Genomic DNA, 20533 nt, shown 5'->3' with positions numbered 1-20533 from the left:
GTCTATACTTTTTTCCTCTCTTTTCCAAGCCTACATACATTTTTTTAAAACACTGTGTCTTGTTTAGAGGTCTTTTATGTCTGAATCTGTCCTATTGTGTATCTGAAGTCCTTTTCTGACAAGAAGCATCTTAAAACGGTAAGCAGTAGATTGTAGCAGTCCTGGACACTGGCTCCGCTCTCTCGGCCGTTTAAGTACACTGCCAGCTCTGGGACCGCCGGTGGGAGCCGTGCTCACCACCTCAACTCTCGGAAGCAGTTGGCCATGCTGCCTCCAAGTAACTTGCAGCACGCTCCAAGAGCTGTAGCCATTCCTGCCATTAGCATGAACCCAGAAGCTGTCTCTTTTTGCTGCTAATGCTGAGTCAGGAAGCCTTCCCTTAAAGGAGTCGCCAGTAAACAGAGCCTATCTGAAAATATGCAGCTACCAAGAAGCTGCGCTTGATTCCCACTTTTTGTGGGTCTGGAAACCCTCTATTTTTTTTTAAGCTTTTTTAGGTTTTATGTGGATCCATGCCCCAGACAGTGGGCACTATTTTGTAACCAGAGACTGTGCATTGGTTTCTCAACCACCCAGACCCAAATAATCACACAGAAACTTTATTAATTGCAGCACTCTTTGGCCTGTTAGCTCAGGCTTCTTATTAACTAGCTTTTACATCCTAACTTAACCCATTTCTATTAATCTATGCATCACCACAAGGCTGTGACCTACCAACAAGGTTCTGGCATCTGTCTCCTTCGGCAGCGACATGGCATCTCACTACTCTGCCAACTCTCTCTATTTCCTGCCTGACTTTACTCTGTTAAGCCATTGACCAAAACAGCTTTATTCATTAACCAGTAAAAGCAACACTTATTCAGAAGGACTCCTCCATCAGTGTCTGACAATTAATGACAGCGTGTTAGTGTGTTTATATACAGACCTGAAGTTTTTCTAAACTCCTGTTGCACTTTAATTACAGGCGTCAATCAGCAAGGTAAACGTAACAGAACCATGGCTCAGTTTCCAACACCTTTTGGTGGTAAGTGTTGAAAATTTATTTCAAATTTCCATAGCGGTTGGGGCCACGATGGAGTATTTCTGAATCCAAACAAGGTGCACGGGTAGTTGGCACTTCCCTCCTTGCTCAGCATCTTGTTTGCAGTTTACTTGTTGAGCTGAGCGGATCATGTCATACTCTTTCAAAGCCTGCATTTGAAGCATGGTATTTTTGTTTGTTGTTTCCTTTGTCAGGGTGGAGATTGCACCCAGGGCCTAGAGTTTGCTCGGTAAGCACTCTGTCACTAAGTGGCTGTTCAGCCCAGACTCTAGTAACAAAACATACACTGCGCTGACAGGTGATCTTGGCAGGGCTGTGAGCAGAGCACAAAACTTTACCGCCCTAGGTTGACCCTGCTTTCAGGTTCCAGTGTTATCAAAAACCCCAACGGAATGTAAAAATCATACTTCCTGTGTCAGTTGTCACCTATTAAATTCTCTGGAATTCCAGACAGACACATGTAGACTTTTCCAGGTCTTTAGTGATTTTTTTGTTACGTGGATTTTTTTTTGTTTGTTTGCCTTCTTAATTAAGTATATAATTTTCTATTTTGTAAGCATGAAGCTCAACAGGATTGTGGAAGTCCCTTTACCTTTGTAGGGCTGCTGGCCTGTGTGGGGAGAGGAACTCTTCTGAGTCACATGACACAGTGCTTGACCCCAAGCATCTGAATGGAGCCTGCCTGTCACTGTCACCCCTACCCTGCAGAGGGGAGGATGTTAGTTAGTATGTTCCCAGCTTGGGGACAGTGTCAGCTTCCACACAGTTTCTTGTCCATCATCTAGAGTTACTTTAGTGAACTTGTTTTGGAAAACCAGGAACAAAGATACATATTTGTTTGACTTGTGCCTCACTGAAGTTGAATTCATTCTGAAAATGAATACTCTGATAAAATGCGTGTTCTGTGTTTGACCATTAGTTTTATCAGAATATCTGTTTTCAGAATCAGCTTCCGTGAGCCATGATATAAACTTCATACAGTTGACTACTTTTAACTGTGCTATTTGGTGACCTTTAGTGCATTTGCCAAGTTGTACAATCATTGCCAGATACTTGCATATTTTCATAGGATCACACAAGACTCTGGTTGTGTTGGAGTGCTGCCGTCTCCATCACCTCTTCCTCCTCCACCTCCACTACCTCCTCTTCCTCCACCACCACCTCCTCCTCCTCCTTCACTACCTCCTCCTCCTCCACCACCACCTCCTCCTCCTCCTCCTCCACTACTTCCTCCTCCTCCACCACCACCTCCTCCTCCTTCTCCTCCTCCTCTACTCCTACCACCATCACCACCACCAGCACTACTATAATCTGATCACCAACACTACTGGTAGTGCCACCATCACCTTCACCACCAATACTACCTGCAGTTACCACCACCACTACTTTTATTTAATACTCATCTTGGATTTTCATAATTTTTACTGGTAACATTTTAGGCACCTGAAGGTAGAGTTTTATAGGCCTCAGACCTTAGTCTGTTTCTTAGTTTTATTGTTTGTTTGTTTGGTTTTGGTTTTGGTTTTTTGAGACAGGGTTTCTCTGTAGCTTTGGAGCCTGTCCTGGAACTAGCTCTTGTAGACCAAACTGGTCTCGAACTCACAAAGATCCGCCTGCCTCTGCCTCCCGAGTGCTCGTATTAAAGGTGTACGCCACCACTGCCCAGCTTCTTAGTTTTATGTAAATAAAATACTGACTTACTATGTCTTCATATAAACCTAAATGTAGAGTTACAGGACAGGTTTCTAGAAAGTATTTGTGCTATTTTTAAAATTGCTTTCTTCTTAATTTTAGACTTTAAACACATGTTGTCCAAGGACAGTGGTTTTGTACACCATTTATAGCATACCGACAGAACTTTGGACATGTGTTTGAACTTCTTACTTTCCTTGTTGAATAATTATCTTCTTGTCTTTGGACTGTAGGTAGCCTGGACATCTGGGCCATAACTGTGGAGGAAAGAGCCAAGCATGATCAACAGTTCCATAGTCTGAAGCCGATATCTGGATTTATCACTGGTGTGTAGCCAGCACCTACGCTTTCTCCCTGAGCAGTAGAAAATCTGTTACGCAGAGTGAAAGTGGGCACATATGACCAGTGGGCATTTAATCCATTTTACCCCCATCTTGTGCCTGTATTTCTGTTGTTACCGTCAGTATGTGTGTTGGGGCCATCATAGGTGTGTGGAGGAGGTCAGAGGATAGCTTTGTGGAGTCAGCTCTCTCCTCCTGTCTGCCCATGGTTTACAGCGGTTTGGCTCAGGAGCTCAGGTCTCAGGGTGGAGTTTTACCCACAGTGCTCTCAGGCCCTCGCCTATATTTTTTAACTGCTTCTTTTGTAACACCTTCAGACCTTTTACAGTCCTTCATGATTGTCAGGCTGCCTGCCGGGATGTCTTCTGATGGGATTTGCCTTAGCAGAGGACTGCATTCTTTAAAGAGGGTCCAGTCTGGGCCCTGAAGCTGCAGTTCTAATCCTGACTGGCCTGGGAAAACAGCAGACATCAAACACTTTCTAAGGGTTTTATTGCTGTCTCAAAGTCTTTTCCCTGCCTTTCTGTGACCTTGGCTCTTTGGTCACCATTCTGTAGTTCCCTGCAGGAAGTGGGAATCTGGTTTCCTAGGAGGTGTTTTTTATTTGTCTTATGATAGATCTCCAATTGACTGATCAGCAGGATTCTTTTTTTTGTTGTTGCCTGTTCTGTTAGTATCAACAGTGTCAACATCGGGAGTAAAATCCTTTCATAGTGTTGTTAACTAAGGAGTCCTCTGTGTGTGCCTTGTTATATGCTATTCTCTTATTATGACAAAATGCTCTGTAGATCAGGTGCTAAAACAGAAAGGCTCGTATTAACTCACCGGTGCAGGTCAGGACTGAGGTTCCACTGCTGGCCTCAGACTTCACCAAGACCCCACTCTGCACTCTCCAGGACTCTCAGTTGCATCAACCTGGGGCAGTTTGGGTAGCTCATCTTGTTTAACCACAGCCTCAAGTGGATGGTCTTTCCCAGCAAATACCCAGGTCTTTTCAAGTATTGAGTCAGGTTTGTTATGGATTACTTATTAGAGACCTCGGACCGTTCCGAGGGGTCATTTGTGTTCATAGGATAACCAGCCCCCTCAATAATTTGAGAATTTTGCTCTAAGAGGATTCCTGTCAGCTGCTGCTCCTCTGTTTTTCCTGAAACCTTTCCCACTTTTTTTTTTTTACAGGTGATCAAGCAAGGAACTTTTTTTTTCAATCTGGGTTACCTCAGCCTGTCTTAGCGCAAATATGGTAAGCTGAAATTTTATAAGAACAGAGTATAAAATAAAACACTGTCTTTCTCTGTTTGTTTGGAAATACAATTTCTTATGTAGAAAGAGCGTGCAGGTCTAGCCTGGACTACCCTGTCACTTCTTCGCAGAGACTGCTTCTGCAAAGGGCTGCCGTTTGAGAGGTGTACCGCACGAACATTCAGTTGTACTGGGACATCCAGATTCGGGTAGTTTCCCGCTAGTTGGTGTTGGCTCCGTGCGTGTCACTCACGCTCCTCCGTGTGCTCCCCGTCTTTCCTTCTGATGGAATTATTCTTACCGTTCCCTCCGAGAATTAGTAGTAGCTAGAATGACTGGTGCTTCGTACGATGCAAAGCAAGTGTTGGTTGCTGCTGAGGAGCCTGAGTAGGAGAGGCTGTCAGGTACAGTTTCGGGCTCTAGGTTCCCAGCTCGGGGGCAGTGCTGGCTCTTCCCAGGACTGTACCTCCATGCTGTGAGTGTGTTGTTGTTGCCGACAGCACTTGATATACATAGGGAGTTTGTAGTCCTAGGTGTAGCACCTGCTGACTCTGCTGCTAGGCACATTTGCCATTTTTGATCTTGGTTTTTAATCTAGATGATTGGCATGTTTGTATTTTATAAACTTGAGTGGATTAGCAGAAAAACTATACATGATGGATTTAATGTGTGGCTTGACACATCATATCATAGGCCGTCAAAAGAAGACTCAGAAAGGTCAGTCAGTATCAGAGACTGGATCTTCCACCCTACTATACTTTTCAGCTATTTACTGGGACATATAACATACACACTATTGTATCAGGTATATCAGGTATATTGCTTTTTTTATATAAAAGCAATAATGCCAGAGTCCTGGGCTGTCTTTGGTTGTCTGCCATCTTTTTTCCTGGTTGTCAGCATTTTGGCAGCCAGTCTCTTTCCTTCTTTCACTAGTGAGCTTGCTTCCATGACGCTATTCTAGTTTTAACTCTCCATTTGAGCTAGAGAAGTAAAAGGCTCTGAGAGAGAGAAAGTGCATGTGCAGGAAGTCACGGCAAGCGGGCACAGGAGCTGTGCCCACTCACTTGGGTATCAGAATTGAGATGCACTTGTGTGGCGTCTGTTTGGACCCTCACAGGCTTCTTTTGGGTTGCAGCCTGGTGTGGTGCTGTTCCCTCCATTAAGGCTGTCTCTAGAACCAGCTTTCCAGAGCTCCCTCACTGACTTGTGCTTGTCTGATGATACAACCAACCACTGAAATTTCATTCATGGAGCATCTTAACCATGCTAGCCCAGGGCTGTAGACCTGACACTTGAGGACTCATACACAGACCAGTGTGAGCTATAGCATGGGACCCCATCTCAGAGACGAAAACAAAGAAAATACCAAAAACTTTGTTACTGGGATTGAACCCAGCCCCTTGGAGGCATGCCGCCCAAGTGCTCATGTTGGATTGAGTCCCTATGTGCCCACCTTTTAAAATTTTATTTTGGCCGAGCAGTGGTGGCACACACCTTTAATACCAGCATTCCAGAGGCAGAGGCAGGTGGATCTCTCTGAGTTTGAGTCCAGTCTGGTCTACAGAGTGAGTTTCAGGACAGCCAGGGCCACACACAGAAAAACCCTGTCTTGAAAAACCTAAATAAATAAATAAATAAACTGCCTTATTTTCATGCAAAGTCTTGCTTAAGTTGCCTTCCTTAGCCTCCTAAGTAGCAAAGATTACAGGGCTCTGTCTGTCCTCTCTGCCCTCTTCTTAACACCAGGGTGAGATGGGAATAATTCTAAATATTTTAGTTGCCAAGACGGTATCTGCCTGTTTCCTTCCCCTTCCTTCCTGAGAGGGCGATTTCTAGGAGTTATGTGATTGTTGGCTATTGTTGTAACCTGGCATTATGTACTCTAACCTAACTCCTTCAGAGAATTCAGCTTTCGTCATCAGAGTCTTCACTGGAAATCCTACTGGGGAGACAAGCAGTTCCCAAGATTGAGTAGGTCATAGTTCAAGAGTCCAGGAACTAGTTAACTGGAATACACTTTCTACAAAACAACGGCTTCTGAGATAGTCTGCTATCTTCTGAGATTAGCCCTGCAGCCAGCAATACCGGGAGACAGGAGGCAGGCAGATGCAGAGCTCTCTTTCTCCTCGGATCAGAGTCACAAGTATTGCCTGTGGCAGAGTCCATCCAGGGAAACACATGAGTGTGAGGATGGACAAGCTGTCATTCGTGACTGTTTTTAAAACTGAGACTTGAAGAGTTGAATACCACTGTGAGTTACTGAGTAAATGAGTATTGGAGCCGGGCTCAAAGGCAGCTTGCTTCTCTTAGCCCAGCTTCTTAGCAGATCTCATTTCGTGAAATTTCCAACTGCTTTCCAGAGCTGCTGCAGAGGCACTGAGTTCTTTCCTAGCACCAACACTGGACTGCTCACCATGCCTGTAATCTAGCTCCAAGGGATCTGAGCCCTGAGCCTCCAAAGTTGTTCACACATGCACACACACAATCGAAAACAAAATACATCTGCTTTTAAAAAGTGAAACCACACTGAGCACGATGGTGCCTGCTTAGTTAGATTCAAAGCACTTTGAAGGTAGAAAAACAGAGTTTAAGGCCAACCTGGGCTGCATGAGATCACCCTTAAAAATGAACTCATGCCCCTCTGGAAACAGACATTTGAAACTCTCCATTGAGGGGCTGGAGAGAAGGCTCAGTGGTTAAGAGCACTTGCTGCTCTTCAGAGGACCTGGGTTCAATTCCCAGCACGCACAGGGAAACTCACAACTGTTTGTTACTCCAGTTCCAGGGAATCCAGTGCCCTCTTCTGACCTCTGAGGGCAACAGCCATGTACATAGCATACATACATACATGCATGCAGGCTAATGCTCATAGTTAATTAAAACTCTCCAAAGTCCAAAGCTGCCACTGAATGCTCAAGCCCAGTGTGGTCCTGCTCTTGCTGTCTCCACTCCTCCCAATCCCAGCTCTTACCTTCCCTCCCTCTCTCCCACAGCATCTGCTCCAGAAGCTGACCCCTGTGTTCCTCACAGGGCAGGTCTCTCCTTGCCTCAGGACCACTGTGATAGTGTTTCTCCTTTTTGAAGTTGTAGAACCCACATAACTGCTCACTGTCTTACCATCCTGCAGAGAGATGCTCTTTGATGACTTTGTCCCCTCTCCCAGCTCCACTTCTCAGTGGTGAGTCTCCATCGCAGGGCCTTGAGCAGGCTGGAAAAAGGGCTTTGCCCTGAACCACAAGCCCAGCCCTTCTCTCTGGTCTTAGCCATATCTGATTTGTTTTAAACGAAAAGACAGAGACCTGGTCTGTCTTTAGTTCCTAGTGCTCACACCGTAGCAGGTGTGCCCATGTTTTTATTGAATGAGTGACCAAACTGCTTTAATTTCCCTTATTGCTTGGCCTTAATTTAGCTTAATGGGCACCAAATGGCAGATGAGTAGCCTGTGACACGTCTGTGTGGAGCAGCGACCTCCTGACGACCTCTGCAGGTCTCGTTAACAGGGTCTGAAAGCAGCAGTGTGCACAGGGCATACTGGGAAGTCCTCCCAGTCCCCTCTTCATTCTGTCTCCCCGCTGACATCTCTGCTCCTTGTTATGGTTGTTTATTGTCGTGGTAAAAAGCAGGCAGAGAACATAGCCTGTTTTGTGCTCATGTGTAGCTTCTGGGAACCAGCGATTGCTCTGCCTTCTCATCTCCTCGTTTCCACAGCTCCTGGTGTCGGGCGTGCCGTGTGCTTCTATCCCGTGTCCCATGTTTCCTCAGTCAGGTCATTTCCTGTGCATTGTGACTACCGATAGTTCTGTGATGAGCAGCTCTTAGCCGTGTGTTTTTATGTCGTTGTAAATGTACCTTCAGAGTCAATTCATAAGCATGCAGTTGCTGGCTCTGAGTAAATGATTATGTGGTTTCCTTCTACGTGGAGTTGTAGGAATTTTCCCAGCCGTGTGTCAGAGTGGTGTATGGTTTGTTTGTATAAGAAAATAAGAAAAGTATACCATTGGTGTGATAGTTACTTTTTAGTTCTATTTCTGTGATAAAACACCATGATAAGGCAACTTAGAGGAGGAAGGGTGTATTTTGTGCTGACAATAAGAGCCTGTCACCTTCACATTGGGAAACCTGGCAGCCAGCACCAGGCATGGCATCAGGCACAGCTGAGGGTTCATATCTAACCACAAGCAGGAAGCAGAGAGACCACAGAGGAGTCTTTGAAACCTCAAAGCCCACCCCCAGTGACACACTTCCTCCGAGGCCCACCAAACAGGGCTGCCAGGGGAGACCAAACTTTCAGATGCCAGAGACTATGGGCAGTATTTACCACTCAGTCACCACACTTGGCATCTCGCATCTCTGCTCATTCCTCACCCCCCTCTTGTTATATGGCACCACCTCTGATATATGGCTGATCTCCGATTTCAAAGTCAGTTTCCAGTCTCAATGTGCAGCAGTTACTTGCTGGGTTTAGCATGCGTTTTTACTTCTGAAGTTTTCTAGATTTGATGTTAATATTATCCAGGTTTACTGACTTTGGGAGGAACTGGTGCAGAGTTCACTGGAGAAATAGCTACAGTTGACTATGAAAAGGATGTCAGAGCCAAAACATTTTCTTTTTGCCAGAGGTCTTGGGCAGTGCTGTAGAAAGGCAGCTGAGCTCTGCTGTGTCGGGTGCCAAGAGGGAAGGAGGAGAGGGCTGAGCTTTGCCGAGTAGCTGTATTTCCAGAACTTCCTCTGGGTTCTCTGTTACTGGAGATTTTTTAATAGCTTTGGTTGTTAAGGGAATTTCTTTGAGAACTGTAGACTGGGCGTTCAGCTAGCTGTTAGAGCTGTGCTAGGTGCCTGACTGGCTTCTTTCTCCTTACCCAAGGGAGTGGGAAGAGGTTTAGAAGCACTAAATTATTCTAATTAAACTCTTATTTAAAAAGTCTCTTCTCACCAGGTGGTAGTGGTGCATGCCTTTAATCCCAGCACTTGGGAGGCAGAGGCAAGCGGATCTCTGTGAGTTTGAGGCCAGCCTGGTCTACAAGAGCTACTTCCCAGGACAGGCTTCAAAGCTACAGAGAAACCATGTCTTGAAAAACCAATTTTTTTTTTAAAGTCTCTTCTCCCTTACCCCATGGATCTCACATTGAATGTTTCTAGTCTCTGCCAACAACTTTTTTCAGGAGGAGTAGTGGAGGGTGGGCATCTGCTTGACTCTTTATTTAAACGTAAATAAAGTATGTGTGTTGCTGTGAACAGACTCTTTCTCCCCTGTAAAGCATTTAAAATAGCTGAGCATGTTAAAAATGCTTTGCAGAAGAAGGAAGGATTGCTCCCTTATTGGTATTTTTTAAATCTGAAAACTTTTGCAAAATAGAGCAGCTCAGTGTCCACCAGGTCCTGGCGTGAATACAGGTGCGAACCCAAGCAAGTGACTTTCACAGTGTGTGTTAGACAGCAGGACCAGAGGCAGGAGAGTTACTGAATCGTGCAGTCCTGTCAGCCTTGGTGTTTGTTTCAGCAGATCAAGGAAGGCTCACTATCTGCTGGGCAAATTTGGGGTGAGACTTGAAAAGCAAAACTAAACAAAACACAGGAACCTTCCTTCCAGTGAGTGGGTATGGCTCAGCAGCAGGGATCTTGTACAACACAGAAGAGGCAGTGATGATACTGATGACTGGTTCATGAATCTAAAACGCGCCACGCGGCGTTTCAGAGCCTGTAATCCTAGTGCTTAGGGCTGAAGGAGCAGGGGTTTATGGACATCCTCTGTGTAGTGAGTTGCAGGCTAGCCTGGGCTACCCAGAACTCTAAGTTAGACCGCTTAGCAACAGTCACTACTAAGAATCGTTCTAACCAGTCAAGTACTAAATCCATTTCTCTAAACTCAGAACAAGTGCAAATGCGTTCAGTAGTGTCTTAATAGGCAGAACGACCGGTGCTAAAGACTGCTAGAAATGCTGGAAAAGAAAGGTCGTGCCCTTTGTTTTTCCACTTAGGTTATTGTATTAGTGATATGCTTAGACATTTAGTAAGATAATTAAATCTAGCATACATAACTATTAAGAATTTGTGTGTGTGTTTGAGTTGGTGTCTTATATAGCCTAGGTTGGTCTTGGATTTTTGATGTAGCAAAGATGATCTGGATCTCTTAATCCTTCTACCTGTTTCCTGAGTTTCCTGGGATTACAGGCCAATGACAATACACCTGACTCTAAAATACTCCATGCTTAAAATAGACACCGAAGAAATAGAAATGTAGGGAAATAAGCTACGTACAAGTCTGGTAAAAATGATAAAATTCCATAAAATACTTTTGTCAATAAAATTTCACGCGTTGCATGAAGAAAGTGAGATATAGGAAGAAAATACTGTCTGTCGTATTAAAGGAAATAGAAGAAATTGAAAGACATAAGTATTATTTTCCTTGCTGGGCAAACTACTGTGTATATCTAGTGCAGAAGCAAACAAGCTATAGCAACTCACTGGCCTGTCGTCTCCCGTCTCCCAGGTGTATGTGTGTACACACACGTGGGTGCATAGGTGCATGGGTGCACATGTCTGTGTGGAAGTCAGAGGTAAACTTTGGGTGCTGTTCCTTAGGAACTGTCCACCTTGGTGGGGTTTTTTGTTTGTTTGTTTTTTTCATTTTTGGTTTTTCAAGACAGGGTTTCTCTGTGTAGCTTTGGTTGTCCTGGAACTCACTCTGTAGACCAGGCTGACCTCAAACTCACAGAGATCCGTCTGCCTCTGCCTCTTGAGTGCTGGAACTAACAACATGCGCCATCACCGCCTGGCTTGGTGTTTTAGCTTATTTATGTGTATGTATATATGTATATGTTGGTGTGAGCATATGCCACATGTGTGTGTGGGGGTGCTCTTGGAGTCCAGAAGAAGGTATCAGTTTTCTTGGAACTGCAGTTATAGGTTAACCTGTGTCCTGCGCTTTTTTCTTTTTGTTAAAGTTTTTATCTGTGTGATTGTTTTGCCTGCATGTATATAGTACATCATGTATCGTGTGTGCAGTTCTTGAGCAGGCCAGACAAGGGCTTTAGATTTCCTCCAAGAACTAGAATTACAGACAGTTGTTACCGGCTGTGTAGGTGCTGAGAAGTGAACCTGAGTCCTCTGCAAGAGCAGCCAACACCCTTAGCAGCTGAGCCATCTCTTTAGCTTCTGCATTTCGTTTTTGTTCACGAGACATGGTCTTTGACTGGGGTCTGGGCTCACCAGTGAGGCTCAGGTCAGTGGTCAGCAAGCCCAGGGGCGGAGCTGCCTGCCTCCACCTCCTTGCAGGAGCACTGCAAGTGTGCGCCTCCAGACCTTTCCTCCTTTACACACCGGAGCTCATGCTGATGCTTCAATTCCTTAAAAAGGAGAAGCAGACCTGGGTTGTTTGAGGAAAACTAATCTGGAAATCCTAAGAACGCTGAGAGCACAATAGCCTGTATTTAGTTCAGTGAGTGGAGAGCAGGGGTTGTCAGTATTGATTGAAAGTGTGGTGTGTGTCCAGAAGAAATGTGCTGTGATTGTGAAGAACACTGAATTACAGTTAGGCTAAAGATTCAAATGTGGTGGTGCACACCTTTAATTCCAGCACTCTGGAGGCAGATCTCTGTGAGTTCGAAGCCAACCTGGTCTATAGAGCGAGTTCCAAACCAGCCAAGGATGCACAGAGAGACCTTTCTTGAAAACAAACAAAATGTAACAAAACATATTAAAGACTGAAAACCTAAAAGCTGATAAAATAAATATTTTGTGTCTACAGTGTATAATTTCTACACAATAAAGAGCCATACAAAATCAGTAGACTAAAAGTCGCCTGTTTGCAGTAAAATAGTTAATATGCTGTGTATAGGGAATGCTTCTAAACTGACAGGAAAAAGAAGTATAATTCAGCAGGAAGTCGGGAAAGGTTGGGAGCAAGCTGTTTGCAGAACAGTAAATCCAAGCGCACTGGAAGCACCAGGAAAGTGGGGCTCAGGCTCACAGGAGCAGAGAAACTTGTGGTTTGTGGGGGTCACGGCTGCAGAGGGCCCGAGCTCCTGTCTGAGCTGCCATCATGCTCCTTCCTGCCCCATGATCCGTATGACCCCAAATGGCTGCCGGCTTCTGCCGGTCGTTTCGTTTTCAGGGAGCTTTAGTTTTTGTTGCGGGACAATAAAATGCTTTTGGTTGCGCTGCATGTTTTCATCTGTGGGTAAAAGAAGTGTTTTTCATATTCTCATGAGTGCACACAGTTGGGCTGGGCCGCGTCCTGCCTTTCACGTCCTTTTCCATGAGAAAAAGTGATCTTGGAAAACTCACTACAAATCCCACTTGGGCCGTGGGTGCTTGAGGATCATTTTGAAGTAGTAAGTGCACTCCCAAGCACAGCTTCAACAATGAGTGTGCAGGGCAGGGCTCTGAAGCAGTTGACTTTCCCACATGGGACCACATGCCATACCATCTCCCGTGGATGTAGAGCACCACAGAGGAAGTGGATTTAACTTAGTGTCTCTGGAAATAACTTTCTTCAGATCCCATTTTAATAACATTTAATTACAACATCATTCACGTGACACATTCGGTGGTTTGTAGAATTGTCATAGAATTGTGTCACCCCCACCCCGATCTGATTTTAGAACATTTTTTATTAAATTGAAATCTCTTAAAATGTAAGAAGTCATCAAATTCAGGCTGAAAGTTCCTCAGTGTCTCTGTGGATAAAGATAGTCACATAAAATGTGCTGGCTCTTCTACCCTGCCCCATCCCCAAGCCCCCATAGCTTGGAAGAGATGTCTCACTGTTTGTTATTCTCTGTAGGAGCACAGGAGCCACTTTGCCTGTGCCCGAGGAGTGGTGTTGAGAAAGATCCTTTTGTAGTCCAGTTGTCTTGAGTCTGTGCTGCTGGTTTGCAGGGCACTAGCTGACATGAATAACGACGGAAGAATGGATCAAGTGGAGTTTTCCATAGCTATGAAGCTTATCAAACTGAAGCTCCAAGGATATCAGCTGCCCTCTGCACTTCCCCCTGTCATGAAGCAGCAGCCAGTTGCTATTTCTAGTGCACCAGCATTTGGTAAGTCTGAAAATTAGTTGGTTCCTATATCTTATTGTATGTCTTAAAAATAGAAATTTTCCCTTTTCTCCCCTCAGAAATAATAAAATTCTTGCGTAATTTTATCTTAAAAAAAAAAAAAGACAGCTTTCAGAAAAGTAATGCTGTCCACGTCGACCCCGAGGGTAAAGGTCATTACTATGAGAGAGGTTCGGTCTCTCTGGGTTTAAGGAACGGGCTCTGCTGCTGCAGCTCTGTCTCTTGCTTTTCACATTCATTTGGATTTTCAGAGTCTTTGTTTCTCCTTGTACACATAGTTGCCTTGGATTGTGATATCTTTCTTTTTTCTTTTTAATTTTTTAAAAATTCTTTTGAGATCACATTTCCCCCTTCTCTTTCCTTCCACCCTCTGATACACTTCTCCTTGCTCTCTTTCAGATTCACTGCCTCTTTTTCTCATTAACTGTTACCTGTGTGTGCGAGTGTGTATGTGTGTGTTTGTGTTTCTAAATATGTAAATATAACCTGCTCAGTCTGTGTAATGTTACTTGTATGTATGTTTTCAGAACTACTCACTGGGTAACCAATTGGTCTACTCTTCCCTAGGGAAGATTGTTTCTTCTCTGCATTTCTTAGCTGCCTGTAGTTCTTTATGTAGGGCTGAGGCCTCCTGCCCGCACCCCGCCTTCCACTTTAGTGTGTTTATTGTTAGTGTCCTTGTTCAGCTCGCGTTCAGACTGTCGGGTTGGTGAGACTTCATGAGTACAGTTACTGATATTTCCAGTGGACACTTTTATGGCAATATCCCTGATCCTCTGACCCTTAGAATCTTTCCTCTCACTCTTTTGAAATGATCCCTGAGCCTTAGGTGCTGGCGCTGTATTAGATGGATCTCTTGTGACCACAGCTCTGCCTTTTGATTGGTTGTTGTTTTCTGTAACGGTCTCCCTCTGTTAAGAGAGTTTCCTTGATGAGGGTGAAGACTGCACTCAACTGAGGGTAAAGGAGAAATATTTAGAGTAGGAGAAATATTTAGAATGTAGTTAGGGATTATGCTGAGTTGGTGACTGTTGTAGGTCCTTTTCAAGACCTATGACTTCACTAGACTTGGGTAGTCGGCTACGTTTCCATTACCAGTCAGGATTTCTGTTTTGTTGAGTGGGTTTTAGATCCAATTACGGAGTTGTTGGTTACCACCAATGTATGTGGGCCACTAATGCACCCTTAGTGATTGTGCCAGCAGTCATCATTATTGTAATTTGTGGGTCATAGTCAGGCATGACTGTTGGTGCTTCCCTCCTTTGGAAACTTGCATAGTGCCTTCTGGAACCTAAAGTTTCACAAACCTCTCAACATAGCACCAATCAGCATTCAAAACAGCCTATGAGGGACATTACAAATTCAAATCATAATACTGTATATTGTCTTTCTTTTGGGGACCTTTGGCTACAAAGCTGGTTTTTCTAAGAGGAAGGTGTGAGTTTGGGGAGAGCTTCAGGTTAGCAGGACAAGGGTCTATGAGAAGAAACAACCAAGCTATGCATGAGCAAAGGCGAGGAGGAGTGCAAGTGAGTAGCGTAGTGACGTCCCAGACAGACCCACTAATTTGTGTCTGCAGTACTCAGCCTGCAGTTAGCTGGCCCATGCAAGTGGGCTTTGCAGTGAGTCCTTGAGGGTGCTTGCTGCTAAGTTTTGTTCAGGACTTGTGTGTTAAAATAGCTAAGGCATGTTTGCTTTTCTTTTGGACTCTCTGCAATGTCAAGAAAGGATATGTTGAACAATGATGCCCCATTTCTTTTTCCCCTAAACTATGTGCAGTTCTTTCTCTGTTACTTAATTTGTTTTCCCTTTCTCTGCTCCGTGATTTTCGGCTTTGTCAACGCTGCTATTCTGTTTGAGGCACTTCTGGGCCCACTGCTTAGTGTCACATTTATTTAGTGGCTTGCACCGCTACTGAGGGAAGCTTGCACTGCCGGTCTCAGCCTGGGTCTTCTCACCTGCTTCTCGTCACAGAAACATTTTCCCTAAATGATTCCAGGAAAATAAATGAACCATGAGGGTGTAAGAGAGGTTGCAAGAACAGAGGTCCCTCAAGTTTACGCAGTCAGTCTTTACTGGTATTTCTAGTTCCACTCCTAGCTCAGTGGGAAGAATGATTTAGATTTGGATGGTGACTCGCCTGCTCATATTAGCCTTGTGTGCTTTGTTTTGTAGAGGTTGTCACTGAGTCTTCAAGTGGTCAGTGGGTTGGGAATGCAGCCCAGTGTTAGGGAGGTCCAGTGTCTGAGTGGAAGTGTAGTACGGGCATGCAGGATCAAAGCTTGGTGTGGTGCAGCATTGAGAGCTATGCCAAAGGGAAGGCTCTGCAAATGGAGGCTGAGGAGCATGGCGGGAAGTGCTCACCGTAGCCAGGGAAGTCTTTCCAGGAAAACTGAGTGAGGGACCTGAGATGAGGCAGGAGGGGAGGAAAGTGGTGATGGAGCTTGATGTGTGGGCTGCTCAGTGACCTTTACCCTGTGATGTGTTTGGAACCAGGGCCTGCATGGGGACCAGAAGGGAGCTTGACTCTGAGGAGATGGCGGCCAGCTGCCTGGGATGCTCCAACACTGTAGAGAGAATTCTAGCGTTGCAGGAGAATTCCAAGAATTAGGAGTAAGCAGCACCATAGGAAGTGCTGGCTTTTAGACTCAGACTCCAATAAATATATTTACGTAGAAAATTGTTCCTTAGCCAACAATTCAGCACTTGGAAGGCAGAGGCAGGAGGACTGCTGTGAGGTCAAGGCCAGCCTGGCCTATATGGTGAGTTCCGGGCCATTGAGAGATGCACAGAGACCGACCCATCTCAACAGACAACAAAACACTTGATAAGAGGAGGGTGGTCTTGCTTTGCATTGCTGGCTTGTTGGGCTCAGGATCAGGCTTGGGTCTTGCCACCCTAGGCAGGTGTTCTGTCTCAGCTCTACATTGGGGCTAAAGTAATGAATGAGCTGGAAATGGTGGCACAGGCTTATAATACCCGCTTCCAGGTGCTAAGATAAGATTGCAAATGTAAGGCCAGCCTGGGAAAACTCTGATGTAAGAAGAGTTTAACGTCTGGACACTTGGAAGATGCTTTTCCAGTTGGTGATTTTTTTTAACTGTTAACTAGTTTTGTGCAATCTTTTTAGTAACAAGTTTGACATATTATTTAATATAGGATTTTCTTTCTCAGCATCACTTTTAAGGTTACTTTCCTTTCTTTAAGATGAAGAATTTGTAGTTCTAGAGACAAACTTGAAAGACTTAGACTATGTTAGAACGGTTAGTGTAATTTATGTAGCCATCAAGCACGAGGCAGCAGCAGCAGCAGCATGATGCATGTTGATATATGTTGACATAAAATACCTGCTTCAGGTGAGACGTGTGGTCAAGTGTTGGTGGCAGGCATGGCCTATAAACCAATCCTTTAGATGTCTGTGAATAATAAAGTTGTGCCCAAGTTGGAAATTCCTTCGCTTTGTTATACTTTCAATACCTATAAACATTGTTAGCATTGCTTTTCCAGATGAAGGGTTGCGCTTGGTGTGTATCTCAGTAATAAAACATATGGTTGGCTTGCTTCAGGAGCTGGATTCTTATCACCCCCCCCCCCCATATAGGGGGTTGAGAGGAGTTTTTCTCATGTTTAGGATCTTAGTTGTCCAGGCTCATCTGGAACATACTGTGTCATCAGTACTGGCGTCCAGTTCCTTGAACCTGCTCCATCTTCTTGCCGACTGAGAGCCCCATTTAAAAGGTACAGACGTCCTATTCACTATTAGAAAAGGGCAAGCTACAAGGGCAAGCAAGCTCCTGCTGCAGCAAGTGACCCTGCCTCAGGAAAGTGGATAATGATTCTCGAGGACACTCAAAGTCGACTTTTTGCCTGTACACATGTGCAAACACACACATGTACTCACACTTGCCACACAGCATACAACAAAAGCTGAAGAAAGGAATACACGCAGAATAGAACCTCATAAGTCTGTCACAGTATAAGAGGCAGGGGGAAGAAAATCGCCTGTCTGCTGTAGTTGAGAAAGAGAAGCAAGAAAGTAGTTGCTAGGCATTCATACAAACTAGATGCAGCCAGTCAGAGCTGTGTCTGAACTCCCTGAGTACCCCACACGGGGGTCTGCAGAAGGCCTGAAAGATCTGGGGCAGTCCGGTTTCCACACCCCTACTCAGACTGGCTCATCCTGTGTTGGGGTCCTGGGTTTAATCTCTGGTACCACAAACAAAACAAAACAAAAAAAACAGAACAGGCAACCCAAATCCCAGCTCACCTCGACCCTTTCTGGAGCAGGCCCATCCCAAGGTCAGGCAAATGAGGAAAATAAGAGACAAGGGAGGGAAATGCAGAAGAAAGTGGTGGGGGTGGGGCAGAGACCGGAAATTTCAAAAAGGGGAATCAATACAAATAAGCGACAGAAAGGTTTGAGCCTGGTCATCCTACACCAAGTTATTATTAGAAAAACATGGCACAGCTGAGGTTACTCCGCCCTGCTGATGGTGATACCACAGGATGCTGTGGACTGATACAGGACTTCAGACACCAACCTAAATGGATTTGAACATCCCAGAAGTGAGGTGGCGGGATTCCGCAAAGAATGAACAATAAACCTTTATTCTAGAAACAAAGGCGAAGCTGCAGGCAACTTCAGACATACTATTCTTTTTTATTTTTTTTTTTATTTAACTTTATGTGCATTGGTGTGAAGGTGTCAGATCTCATGGAACTGCATTTTTAGACAGTTGTGAGCTGCCATGTGGGTGCTGGGAATTGAACCCGGGTCCTCTGGAAGAGTAGTCAGTGCTCTTAACCACAGAGCCATCTCTCCAGCCCCCAGAGATACTATTCTAAAGAGAATAAAAACCTTTTTTAAAATTAGAAGAAAATGAACCAGTAGATATAAAAAAGAATTGACAGCTACTGACATTTTTAAAAAGTTGGGTAGGAATTCATGAAGAATCTCCCACCAGGGAAGAAAGCAAACTGTAAAATGAATTCAGGACCATTATCTTGAAATAGATTTGAAAGGGTATGTCTGATAGTACTAACCTGAAAGGACTAACCCTAAGGTAAATTCTACTATTTTGAACATGCAGAAAAGGAAACCACGTGGTTTGTAAGGGAAAATAGATTAGTTTCAGACATTGACAGCAGTGCATTGTTGCAAAAGAAAACTGAGTGACATATTCAGGATTCTCGGGGAAAGAATGAACCAAAGATTTTTAGTGTCCTGAAAAAGGGATTTTCAATGGAGCAGAGACAAAGCTTGGCCCGCCTGTAAGGTCTCTGGGAGTATGCAGTCTTTAGTCTGTTCTTATCTGCTCATCTACCTCCCTGCCTTTGTCTTTCCTCTCTCCTTGGGAAAGGTCCCAGCAACCATGGCATCCCCAGATCACAGACATAACATTTCTTGCTATAGGAAACCAGAATTTCTTGGGAAGAAGGAAATACCTGATTCTAGACCTGAAGTATGAACTATCCATGATGAACTTAGAAGGTGTGTTCTTTGATAATGGTCAGTTAGGAAACTGTTAGAGAACAGTGGAGCAGCGACAGAGCCAACCTGGAGAGACTGCATTGCCTGGAGGAGGGCCTTTGAGCTTCAGTACCGAGCTTACTAATAGAGACACTTAGTTATTGTATTTTTAAAGCAGTGTCTCATGTGCTCAGGCTGGACTTGAACCCCTAATCTTCCTGCCTCTGCCAAATTCTAGGATTATAGGCATGAGCCACCATTCTTGGCTGTACTGTCTTCACTTAGGAAAGTCATGGAGCTGTCTCAAAGTGAAGACAGGTAGATCAGAGCACGTGTTTAGTTCCAATAGTCTTCTTTTATTGGTCAGGACATCCTTATAAGGAGGTACTTCTCATTAACTGGTTGCTTTTAGGTGTAGAGTATATATTGGAGATGCAGGTAAAATGGCTAATTTTTTATTCCCCTTTATTTTTGGTACCTTTATTTTGTTCTTTCTAAATTTTTTGGCAAATTTTATTATTTTTAAGAACTTGCAAATAAATAAAAAACATCACACGAAAGTGAATCGGACCACAGGTCTATACAGTATTTGCTGCCTTTAAATCTACTGCCATTACTGTTTGTTGTTGTTTTAAAACCAATCTTCTGTAGTCCAGGCTAGCCTCAAACTCTGCGTAGCTGAGGGTGACCTTGAATTCACAACTCTCCTGTATCAGAGGTTCCAGGTCTCTGGCGTTCTGGGAGTACAAGACTGTGCCTCCACACATGGTTAATGGGGTGCTGGGGTGGAGCCCAGACCTCCTGTGTGCTAGAAAACTGCTCTACCAACTGAGCTACACCTCTGACCCTAATGCTTTTCTTATCCATCCTCATCCTGATAAATCGTCTACAAGCTGAGCAGATTGTCTTTTTGGTGTTGTTCCCCAAAAGAAATTGTGGGTCATAGAGGAACTGTCGAGACTGGGCCACGCGAGCAAGAGAATCCAAGGGCCCTGTGGTTCTTGACATAAATGTTTGTATTCTCCAGCAGTTTAACCTGGGGGTGTGTGTGTTAGCCAAGCAAGCACTGAACCGTTCGCTGTCCTCTCAGCCCTGGATCTGTCTGTGGCCAGGTTTCCTTCCCCGGTAGTGCTAGGCTAAATGTTGCTGAGCGTTCGCACGTGACTGACTGAGTTTCGCGTGAACATTTTTCTTCTAGGTATAGGAGGAATTGGTAGCATGCCACCACTTACAGCCGTTGCTCCAGTGCCAATGGGCTCCATCCCCGTTGTTGGAATGTCTCCACCCTTAGTATCTTCTGTTCCTCCAGCAGCAGTGCCTCCCCTGGCCAACGGGACGCCTCCCGTCATCCAGCCTCTGCCTGCATTTGCTCATCCCGGTACGTGCCTCCAGTAGACCTGTTGCCACCACTTACAGTTTGCTGTTCTCTCTTGTTAGATAGCTTGTTACTCTCTAGTTATATCTAAGTGATATTTCGTTACAGAGAAAGGGACTATAATTCTTCTATATGATTCTCATTCCTCACATGCTAAGAGTAGAAGAAGGGAAAGTCATTGCAGAACTTGGGTACTTCTGTAGACAAAGAGGAGCCCAACAGTGAAAGCCAAGCGCATAATTTCCTTTCATCGAGCATAGAGTCTGAGCAGTGACTGAACATTTTGTGTTTTCAAGTATCGGTTACTTC

At 44.7% G+C, this 20533-nt stretch overlaps 1 protein-coding gene across 4 annotated transcripts in view; it reads left to right on the top strand.

Moving 5' to 3' along the window:
- Itsn1 (intersectin 1) overlaps positions 1-20533 on the top strand; it is a 189439-nt gene that overhangs the window by 54391 nt on the left and 114515 nt on the right. For all 4 annotated transcript variants that reach the window (XM_087899157.1, XM_087899163.1, XM_087899147.1 and 1 more), the window contains exons 2-6: positions 965-1024; positions 2968-3060; positions 4255-4318; positions 13201-13361; positions 20048-20227. In XM_087899157.1, the coding sequence (XP_087755283.1) occupies positions 997-1024; positions 2968-3060; positions 4255-4318; positions 13201-13361; positions 20048-20227 (526 nt within the window). In that variant the 5' untranslated portion in view covers positions 965-996. The remainder of the gene's footprint in view (positions 1-964; positions 1025-2967; positions 3061-4254; positions 4319-13200; positions 13362-20047; positions 20228-20533) is intronic.

The sequence above is a fragment of the Myodes glareolus genome, chromosome 2 (assembly GCF_982192425.1).
Source record: "Myodes glareolus chromosome 2, mMyoGla1.1, whole genome shotgun sequence".
Classification (NCBI taxonomy): Eukaryota; Metazoa; Chordata; class Mammalia; order Rodentia; family Cricetidae; genus Myodes; species Myodes glareolus.
This window is presented reverse-complemented; position numbering and strand designations above follow the sequence as displayed.